Consider the following 11,235-nt stretch of genomic DNA (forward strand, 5'->3'; position numbering starts at 1 on the left):
GATGAGGAGAAACAGTCCCTGCCAGTTTCTTCGCCTCCCTAACCCACAGGAGCGCCAGAGCCAATACGACGTTCCCTTCAGAATCCCTAGTGAAGATAATTCCAGTACATCTTATCTAATATGTATTTACATTTTCACAGGTCTCACATTTTTCTATATGGTGAAGATGAGTTTGTTTTTTTAATGGTACTTTAAGCGCAGTACAGAAACCAGGACCAGTGGACACAGCTGGAAATTAAGTGGAGATAGACTAGGACAGAGGGAAGGATACACTTCTTTACACAGTGAATGGGGAGGGTATGGAATGGGCTACCTAGTAATGTTATTGAGGCTGAATCACTGGGATCCTTTAAGACTTGACCTGACAAAGTTCTCAGATCAATCATCTGCTAGGAAATAGACGAGATCGGATGGGCTGAAAGCCCTCCATTTGTTCTTAAATCTTCTAATGTTCTTATGAATCTTCTTTTGTTGCATTAAGGAACGCAGTCATCTTTGAAAACAGGAAACGCAGCAGTTGGTGCTGGGAAAGTGAGCCAAAGCGTGATGCTGCTTGGAGTTTGAGTTCTAATAAAAACATACAAAGCAGAAATGTGGAATGTTTTGATTGACTTTACATCTTCCTTAAGAAATAGATAATAAGGGGGCTCCCGAGTGGCGCATCCAGTAAAGGCGCTCCACGTGGAGGGCAGAATGCTCTCTATAGTCTGGACGTCGCGAGTTCGAGTCCAGGCTATTCCTTTGCCGGCCGAGGACGGGAGCTTCTAGTGGGCAGCACTCGGCCAATTGAGGGGAAGGAGGGCTAGGTCGGCTAGGATGTCCTCGGCTCACCGCGCACCAACCACCCCTATAGTCTGGCCGGGCGCCTGTGGGCTTGCCTGTAAGCTGCCCGAGAGCTGCGTTGTCCTCCGACGCTGTAGCTCGTGGGTGCATGGTGAGTCCGCAGTGTGAAAAAAAGTGGTCGGCTGACAGCACACACTACGGAGAACAGCGTGTGTTCGTCACAGGGCTGGTAGCGGTGAGCTGCGCCTAAAAATAATTGGCCATTTCCAAATTGGGGAGAAAATAATAAAAAAATAATTGGCAACGACTACATTTAAAAAAAGAAGAAAAAAAGAGATAGATAATAAAAGAAAGGAACTCAAACTCCCAGAAGAAACACACGTCTACTGCGCTCCTAACTAACAGCTAAGAAATAAATACCATTAAAACTGAAATGCACATTTAACATCATGTGTGCATCTTTCAAATAAGAGATATCTACGATGTTATGACAATACATATTACATCAGATGTACTGGAATTATTGTGTTAGTTGTATGCACTTTAAAGAGAAAGGAGCTTCAGCAGTTTCACATTGCTGTACCTCTTTGTGATATTTGCAATTGCTGTTCCATTACACTGAGTTTTCATGATTTCCTTTGACTTGAAAGAGTGTTTTTTGAAAAGCCCAGATCTTTAACAAACTTTCCAGAAGTTGTAAAATGGAAGTCTTTTTTTCATTTCATTGAATGTTGTTTGAGGTTTGCATGTGGAAAATACACAGTGTGGGCTGAATGTTCTTTGAAACCAGCAAACATGTGAAGATGCTGGCCTGAAATACACAGAAAAGCCACACGACAGGATGTACATTTTACTGCAAATGCACTTTTTCTTATTAGTCCCTTCATCAGAAGGTAATAATCATCCTTGCCACAAACTGCAAGCTTAAGTGTCTGCTTCTTTGTTCAATTTGAGAGATACAGAGTGAATTATTAGATTCAAAAACATTAATTTGCTAAAGAAGAATATAAGAAAAGTTTAGGAACAAAAAAGGCCATCAAGGCTCATCCTGTCCCAGGACACCATTCACCCAGACCTGTGCATCGAATTTGTTAGGACAGAATCTAATAGTTTTTTTATGTTCTTAGTGTTTTAGATGCTTCACCTGGTGGGCTAGTCCTGGAGTGCCACAGACACTTCTGGTTTTTGTTTTGCCCAAGCCCTAATTGATTCAATGATTGCCTTAATTGGTCAGAATGACCATGTGTTCCATGTATTTAGCAATTGATGTTAAGAGATACCTACAAAACCTGCAGGATTGTGGCACTCCAGAACCAGGGTTGCCTACCCCTGTGCTAGTCCACTCATTTTGAACTCAGTGTAAAACACTGCTTCCTACCATTTGTTCTAAACTTCCATTTACACCCTCTCATTCTTCCTTCTCTCTGTGCTAAATCTGAAGCAGTGGATTTTATAAAGTCAATTCCCTCTTCTACTTCTGTTTCTATACTGAAAAGATGAGGTCTTTGGGATGTTTTTTCACACTAGGTAAAAGTTGCCAGCGCATATCATATCAGTTGTTCTATTCCATGCATGGCAAATACAATATGGCTCTTTAGAAGCGCACAATTCAAGTTTTTAACGAGTTTGAAAAGACTGCAAGGGCAATCTGTAACAGTCTGACAACATTCAGCATGCTGATGTTTAAACATGCAGGACCAATTTTCAAAGTTTACTCGAGTCTTCATTTAACTCCTATTTTTTGAAAGAGGTACATTTTACAAAACAAGAACCAGATAACTTACATGACATATTTCAAGCTTTTCATTTTGTCACACTAACATGATTTTCTACTTTAAAAAAATAGGGGTGAATTAAGAATGGAGGAAACGCATTGAAAATGTCTTGTGAGCAGAAAGCTACCGCAGTAGTGTCCGAGTATAGTTGCTGTTACATTTTCTCAGTAAACTACCCTTTTTCTTTGTGTGTGATATTTTTAGAACTAGCTAGAGAAGCTAGAGAGCTAGAGAAGTCGGACAGCTCTGGTCTACTGTATTGATAAAAGTGCAAGAAACAGCTGAGAAAGCCTACACACATTTACAGTAACAAAGACACACAAATATATGCACGTATATATATATATATATATATATATATATATATATATATATATATATATATATATATATATATGCCAAGCTGTTAAGAATTGTGTGACATGTCAATATGGAAATATTCTATATGTGTACAGTCTCCATAACATCTGTTAACCTTGAAAAATACAATAACATCTTGGAATTGCCTCTCTAGTTTTCACCCCAATTTAGAAGTCAATTTAGCCCCTCACAGCAGGAACTCCCGACAACACCAGGAGAACTGAAGGTCAGTGGGCATCCTCCGATCCCCAAGCCAATCACCTCTTTACACCCAGGAGCTCCACAGCGGATGTGAGCTGCCGGCCGCTGGAGGACAGTCCTGCAGGTGTCTGATTGAGCTCACCAGGCATTGGCCAGCAATTTGGAGACAGTCCCTGACGATCTTACTGGATTGCCAGAGCTTTCTGTGGAATCCCCAGCGAAGAACAGCAGCTTCACACAGCAATAAACACCACTGCTCTGACTGTACGACTCACCCTGCACACCACGCGGTCGTGCCTTTACCAGGAGAGACTTTGAGACCCATGAGTCAGATCTTCTTTGGCAAGGTTGCCAGTGTATATTTACGCTAGGCAATGTGTGTACTATCTATTATTGTCAGCTGTGATTGACAATATTGCCTTGTTTAACATAGCCCTTAGGCTGCTCCACACTCAGTGTTTTTTGTCTGTTTCTATAAATGGGCTTCATCATGTGAATCGTCCCCCTCCAGTTCAGGGTGGGTCAGCACCTGTGTTTTATAATGTGGATTGAAGTTGCTTTCAAAGCCGGCCAGGCTCCCGCTCTCTGACGAGGAGTCTGTGTGGTCGCTGTCCCCGCTCTCCTCAGCCCTCGTCAGGGCTGTGTCCTCGGCAGGGGGGGGTCCAGCGCTTCTCTCCAGCACTACCAGCACCTTCACTTCATCCTCTTCTTCACATTTCAGTGCTTGTAGAGGGATAGGAGCCTGGAATGTGTATTGAAAATACTATAGCAATTAATTATGCACCACTCACCATTGCCATTTCATAGTTCATAGGCTCTTTTAAATATCTTAAATATTTGGTAGACCAGGTACTGTATGCCAGAGTGTAACCATTAAAGTGATAGTAGCTGACAAAACTATTCCATAAATCATACCCCTTTGTTATCTGCATCAGCTACATAGACGTGAAACGTCTCATTGCAAACATGTATTTTTACTTTAAAACAAACATCTGGTACTACACTAGGTTAAAGAAAATACTCTTGACTTCCAGGAAGGCTGTTCCTGCTTAACTTTATTCCCCCCTAGCAGTGTCTTCTGGGTCATTTTCCTGGCTGATACATGTCAGTCAACATGAGAAGCAGCTGATCGGTTATTGACAGGAAAGAGGCCACCTCTAGGTGAAACGACCCAGGAAGTGCAAGACAGTTTAAAAGCAAGGCTTGCAAACAGAGGTTTCTTAACCTAGTGTAGTAGCAGAAAAAAACATGTTAGAAAAAACATGTTTGATAAAAACATGTGTTTCTTTCAAAACTGCACATTTGAGACCTATATGATGATTGGATGTGCATGGTGGAACAACGACTATTTTGTTAGCTTTAACCTGTGACCTGTATTTAAAAAATACCCCAACCCTAACCCTAAACAACAAGACGAATATATTTCTCACGATAGCTGATATTTCAGACATGTTCCTCAGGGCTTTGTATTGTTAAACAATCAAGCAGAAAGCATACCTGTGCAGGGAAGTTCATTGCAGAACTGCATTCTGGACTGGGTATTGCAGACAACAATACTTTCTTTATTCTGAAAAAAAATGGGTTCATTTTATATAATGCTGAATTGTATGTTTTATTGTAATATTTAAAGCTAATATAGTCACTCTTAAGCCATTTAAAAACCCTGAATGAAAATAAAGGGGAAGTCTCAATTTAACATTAACTATAACTATCTTGTTCGAGCTAACCACCTGTTCAAACTGCTGTGTTTCATGTTGTGCAATTGAGCTCTGATGTTGTGAAATGATGGTGATATGCGATAGAAACACAGAATGCCACATAGAAAAGTCAAGATTTTAATAACCTGGGTGGAATTTAAAGTTACATAATGTATGCAGTTTAGATTCACTTTGTATAATGTTCTGTTTCAGGCATCCCATTCTGGTGACATTTTTCTTAAAACACCCCTGTGTCCTCAATAGAGCTCTCAAAGTACAGCTGCTACACCAGAGTGTAACCATTACCCTGCCCCCTGGCAACACTCTGCCCCTAGTGGATGGAAGTAAAAAAACTCCACATCTTCAACATCTATTAGAAGTGTTGCAGGGGAACAGATTAATGGTTACACTCTGGTGTACCAGATGTACTTATAGGTTAGACATGATTCTGAGAGCTCTACTGGGGTCACAGGGGTGCTTCAAACTTTTATTAAAAAGTCACCAGGATTTTCTGACCGAAAGAGAAAATTATACAAAAAGAGTCTAAACAAGACAGAAATGCATTAAATTGAATATTTATTGGTGTGGAAGTTTAACAAAACAGAGCGTACCTTTGTTTTTGTTTCATACTCCTAGTATAATCCTAGAATCATTTCTTCAGGCTGTTTTTGAAAAAGCTATCTACAGAATATTGTTTGTTTTTAATGATACATCATCAAATTGGAGTCGTGGCTCTGCAACATTATATACCGGTGTGGTAGAACTCTGAACTACATGAAATCGGATTTAAACATGTTCAGCGACTGGCTGTACATGTATAGGCCTGCAAATTAATGCAGAGAATTGATGGCACCTTGTATCACAAAAACACTACATTTATTGTTCTTATATTTTTGTATTCGTAAATTATCTTATATTCTATACGAAACCAAAAATACCTGATGTGTTGTAGGCAAGCACAGTACAACATGACACGGGCAAGCATGACATCATCTTATAATTACTATACAGTATAACATGACATCATCTTATAATTACTATACAGTACAACATGACATCATCTTATAATTACTATACAGTACAACATGACATCATCTTGTAATTACTATACAGTACAACATGACATCATCTTGTAATTACTATACAGTATAACATGACATCATCTTGTAATTACTACACAGGCAAGCTGCTTAACGTTAACATTCATTCAAGAAGTTCTCAAATTAATTATTTGCACATCCCAAAGAATTAAAAGTTAAAATACATTAACGTGATTGTAGCAGGGCAGAAGAACGTGTGCTGGAAGGACCAGCATGGTACTTGTTTTGGGTGGAGGTATTCTGTGAGCGAGATTTGTTTTTGTTTAAACTTTTATTTTTGCCTCTGAGCTGTGTTTTTGTTTATCCAGTGATATACAGATTTAACAGTAGATTAAATACAGGCTTTTGTAGAAACACAGGCACTGTAGGAACTGAAGGGCTGTTTAGCCTATCTGTCTGTCAATAATCTCTATGGTCTCTGAGTTTTGTGTATGCCCACCTGGCCCCTAAGGGGTTCATCTGCACGTGGGCACGTGGCTCTGCTTGCAGTCAGGAACACATTCCATCAGAGTAAGTGCTTGATGGGGATGTTATTTTGTTTACAGTTTCTGAGGAGAGATGCTTAAAATAATGTTCATGGTAAAATTGCATATACGAGCCTAAAGAAATTATTCAAAGTAACAGGAATGTTAAACAAAAATGAAGGTAAGCTCCTTTTTGTTAAACCTCCACACCTGTAAATATTTACTTTAATATTTCACACACGTTAGCTTGCTGCTCATTCTCTGCTTGTCGATTCCAAACCCAGCGCCTTACCTTTTGATGGCCAGGACTCCTGTGAGAGACAGTGTGCAGACACTGATTGCTGCTATAGTCCACTGCAAGATGCTTCCTACAACTACAAAGGGAAATGAATTTGCCAGAGAAATTGCAGGAATTCATGGTAACAAACCCATCCTTACAAATTCCAAATGAGCACAAATACACAAGAACAGAAGACAATCCACAAACGAGAAGAGGCCATTCAGCACATCTCAGCTCATCTGGTTTCTAGTAGCTGACTGATCTCTAAACTTCATCTCAGCTCATCTGGCTCCTAGCAGCTGACTGATCTCAGAACTTCATCTCAGCTCATCTGGTTTCTAGTAGCTGACTGATCTCAGAACTTCATCTCAGCTCATCTGGGTCCTAGTAGCTGACTGATCTCAAAACTTCATCTCAGCTCACCTGGTTCCTAGTAGCTGACTGATCTCAGAACTTCATCAAGCTGGGTCTCCTCATGTAACACTTTACACTTGATGACATGACATTTCTTTTGCCATGTTTCTACCCAGTTCTGTATGTAGTTTTAATCATTTAGGATTTCACATTCCCCCAAGTGTTGTGTCGTCTGCAAATTCAACAGTCTTGTTATTTATCCCCATGTTATTAATCTCTTACGCTGGGCTGTGGTTGGGGCATGTTGTTATCTTTACTTCTAATTTAGAATGTTTGGGTTTACTTCTAATTTAGAATGTTTGGGTTTACTTCTAATTTAGAATGTTTGGTTTTACTTCTAATTTAGAATGTTCCCTCGCCTGTTTTATACATTTTTTAATAAACCCTGAGACATTCCCAGGAAATTTTACATGCAATAAAAACTGAAAATAAAAGGCCTTGTCGACTTGTCCATTTACTTTCTAAGGCAGAACAGTCCAGTGCTGTACTGCAACGCACTTCTGTGTATATCTTCAATGATTTCCCTGAGTGATATCAAGTGGGGGTAGAAATCAGTTGTATGACTGATACAAGTGAGTGATAATAACCTGAGTCATTTTCCTATCAGCAGCGTGTCCCCCCTGACTCCCATTATATTGCGTCTGGGACATTTCAATGAGGTGATAATAAGACTCACAGTGAACCATGCCTCTCACCTGTATCAAAGGCTAATAGAAACCCTGGAACAGATCCACCTGCTATGCAATGGTAGTATTATATGAATCCAAGTCCCATTACTGACCTGCTCCAACCACAATCTAAAACAGCCAATACTACTGCTACAGTATGTAAAACTTGATTTCCATTAAATACAAGAAATGAATATATGAAGTGATTATAGAAGTGATAGTAAGAGGATTTTGACTTTTCAAAAGAGCAAAATGACATTAGTTAGTAATTAGAAACAGTAATAGAGAATTATACAAAACACACACTGACCCTTATTACAGGGTATACAATTATTCTTTTAATCTGAATCTAAAGATGTATACTAGTTTCTGGATAACATTATTTTCATACTGTGACAGGGCAGAAGCCCTGCTGCTCTAAACAGTGTGTGTGTGTGGGAATGCCAGGTTGGCAGGGATGGGGTTAAATCTGTCCCTGCCAGCAATCACAGGTGTGGCCATTCCCCAGTTAGGTAATTGATGCTAACTGGGGAGTGGCCACATGTATAAAAGGAACCTGAGTCTCTTTCTGTTTCTGTCTCTTTCTCTCTCTGAGTCTCTTTCTGTCTCTGAGTCTCCTTTCTGTCTCTGTCTCTGAGTCTCTATCTGTCTCCGAGTCTCTTTCTGTCTCTGAGTCTCCTATCTGTCTCTGAGTCTCCTATCTGTCTCTGAGTCTCTTTCTGTCTCTGAGTCTCCTATCTGTCTCTGAGTCTCCTTTCTGTCTCTGTCTCTGAGTCTCTATCTGTCTCCGAGTCTCTTTCTGTCTCTGGGTCTCTTTCTGTCTCTGAGTCTCCTATCTGTCTCTGAGTCTCCTATCTGTCTCTGAGTCTCTTTCTGTCTCTGAGTCTCCTATCTGTCTCTGAGTCTCCTTTCTGTCTCTGTCTCTTAGTCTCTATCTGTCTCTGGGTCTCTTTCTGTCTCTGAGTCTCTATCTGTCTCTGGGTCTCTTTCTGTCTCTGAGTCTCCTATCTGTCTCTGAGTCTCCTTTCTGTCTCTGTCTCTGAGTCTCTAACTGTCTCCGAGTCTCTTTCTGTCTCTGGGTCTCTTTCTGTCTCTGAGTCTCCTTTCTGTCTCTGTCTCTGAGTCTCTATCTGTCTCCGAGTCTCTTTCTGTCTCTGGGTCTCTTTCTGTCTCTGAGTCTCCTATCTGTCTCTGAGTCTCCTATCTGTCTCTGAGTCTCTTTCTGTCTCTGAGTCTCCTATCTGTCTCTGAGTCTCCTTTCTGTCTCTGTCTCTTAGTCTCTATCTGTCTCTGGGTCTCTTTCTGTCTCTGAGTCTCTATCTGTCTCTGGGTCTCTTTCTGTCTCTGAGTCTCCTATCTGTCTCTGAGTCTCCTTTCTGTCTCTGTCTCTGAGTCTCTATCTGTCTCCGAGTCTCTTTCTGTCTCTGGGTCTCTTTCTGTCTCTGAGTCTCCTATCTGTCTCTGAGTCTCCTATCTGTCTCTGAGTCTCTTTCTGTCTCTGAGTCTCCTATCTGTCTCTGAGTCTCCTTTCTGTCTCTGTCTCTTAGTCTCTATCTGTCTCTGGGTCTCTTTCTGTCTCTGAGTCTCTATCTGTCTCTGGGTCTCTTTCTGTCTCTGAGTCTCCTATCTGTCTCTGGGTCTCTTTCTGTCTCTGAGTCTCTATCTGTCTCTGGGTCTCTTTCCTGCCTGTAACAGCTTGGGCATGACTCTACCCTGTCACACATGGAAATACAAATGCAAGGATCTTGTTAGGATCAAGCAAGACATGCACAATGAATGCAGTAGACTATCCCAATTACTAATCAACAACAGTAATAATAATAATAATAATAATAATAATAATAATAATAATAATAATAATAATAATAATAATAATAATGCTGATACCTCTGTGCAATGTTTGAAAGTGTCTGGTGCTACGCACTCCCTCCCCCTGAGCGGTGGTCCCTGCTATCTCCAGCTTGTACACAGTATTTGAAGACAGGTTCTTGATTTCATACTCTGTCATCTCCCCATCTACTTCAGCAACTGGGTGACAGACAAGCATGGGGAAGAGCACAGCAAGTTATTAATTAACACTACAAACTGGGGTCAAAATCAAAACCTTCTTTTGGAAAGCTGAGATATATCAATGTAATGTTCTGATGTAATGGAGAAGAGAACCATGACAAACACAGCAGGTCTATATAGTTACAATGTATTTTAACCCATTAGCGTCATTTCAAAACGTTCCATTCACAAGTTTCTAGCAAGTTCCCATTGAAGGAACGTATCCGACATTAAAGCCATGGGAGGATTCTGTGGATCAATGTCAAGTTTTCCTGAGGTGTTGTGGGCTAGTCGACGTAACACTGAAGATGGGAGGTGCCCACCTGATGACCCCTAAGAAGTGCCCCACCCAGCCCATTCCACACGGCTGCCATGCTGAGGCGCTAGGGAGGCTGTACCCCTGGAGCCAACATCGCTGGCGTTGTGTGTGCTGATGCACTGGGGGGGTGCAAATAGGCTGATCCCGTGAGCCAGCATTACACTTCAGCCAATAGGAAAAGCACTGAAAGCTCATATATTACAGTGTGGCTACGTCTTGTTTGGTCCCCACCACGACTATCTAATTTTATCTTAGAGAAAGCAGAGTCAAATATTAGCATTTAGTAGATAACAGCTACTCTCATGTAATGACAAAAGTATTGGCACCTGTGACAGGGAGAGCCCTGTCGCTGGTTCCAGTGCAGATGTGTGCAGCTGGGACGTGGAACAGGAGACGCGTTGATGAGCAACCAATTGAGCAGTTAGGCTCACCCAGCGCTGAGCTGATCGGGAGGTGCGGATTGGCTGGGGGGCGTGCCCGGGGAGGCTTCGTGGAGCTCAGGAAGCGTCTGCTCCACAGCTCGAGGACATCAAGGAGGAGAGCGTCCGCTCTGCCGGATAACTACAACGGAACCCTGCACCTGCAAGACGGTGCCTGTGAAGGCTCTGCTCAGCCAGGACTGTGGTAAAGACCCAGAGTCGCTGGGAGGCCGGGACTTCGGGAGCAACAGCAGTAGGTTAGTTTAGGGGAGGTTGGTCACAAACAGTGTATAGAGAGGGTTTTTGTAGTCTAGTAGGTTCCTGGAAGTCCTCTTTTATTGAGACTAGCCCTCGCCTTGTGTGGCAACTGTTTATTTTTAGCTTTGTTTTGTTTTGTTTTATTTATTAAATCCCTCGCTAGGATTACCACTGTTGGTAAACTGCGTCGGGGCCTGTGTTAATTAATCTGCGCGCCTGTGCGGTGTGCCAACACCCACTGCTCTGTGTCTGACTCATTATTATTCAGTGACGACCCATGCACGTAACTCATCACCCTGTTACACACCCTACACTTAATATAAGATCATTGAAGAAAGCAATACAAGCATTTATTGAACATTCACCACTAATTAATATGACTAAGACGAAAATGCACAATTTTTGATACTTTGACAAACAATCTTTATAAAAACTTAAGGACTTAAAG

The 11,235-nt window shown here is 41.4% G+C and overlaps 1 protein-coding gene across 1 annotated transcript in view; it reads right to left on the reverse strand.

The window, feature by feature from the left end:
• Positions 1-2,481: 2,481 nt before the first annotated feature.
• LOC117428961 (interleukin-12 receptor subunit beta-1) overlaps positions 2,482-11,235 on the reverse strand; it is a 22,784-nt gene continuing 14,030 nt past the window's right edge. Inside the window, exons 13-16 of the mRNA XM_059013930.1 lie at positions 9,630-9,770; positions 6,673-6,754; positions 4,617-4,686; positions 2,482-3,861 (exon numbers count right to left, since the gene is read on the reverse strand). Coding sequence (XP_058869913.1) covers positions 3,592-3,861; positions 4,617-4,686; positions 6,673-6,754; positions 9,630-9,770 — 563 coding nt within the window. The 3' untranslated portion in view covers positions 2,482-3,591. The remainder of the gene's footprint in view (positions 3,862-4,616; positions 4,687-6,672; positions 6,755-9,629; positions 9,771-11,235) is intronic.

Source organism: Acipenser ruthenus, chromosome 47, assembly GCF_902713425.1.
Source record: "Acipenser ruthenus chromosome 47, fAciRut3.2 maternal haplotype, whole genome shotgun sequence".
NCBI classification, from domain to species: domain Eukaryota; kingdom Metazoa; phylum Chordata; class Actinopteri; order Acipenseriformes; family Acipenseridae; genus Acipenser; species Acipenser ruthenus.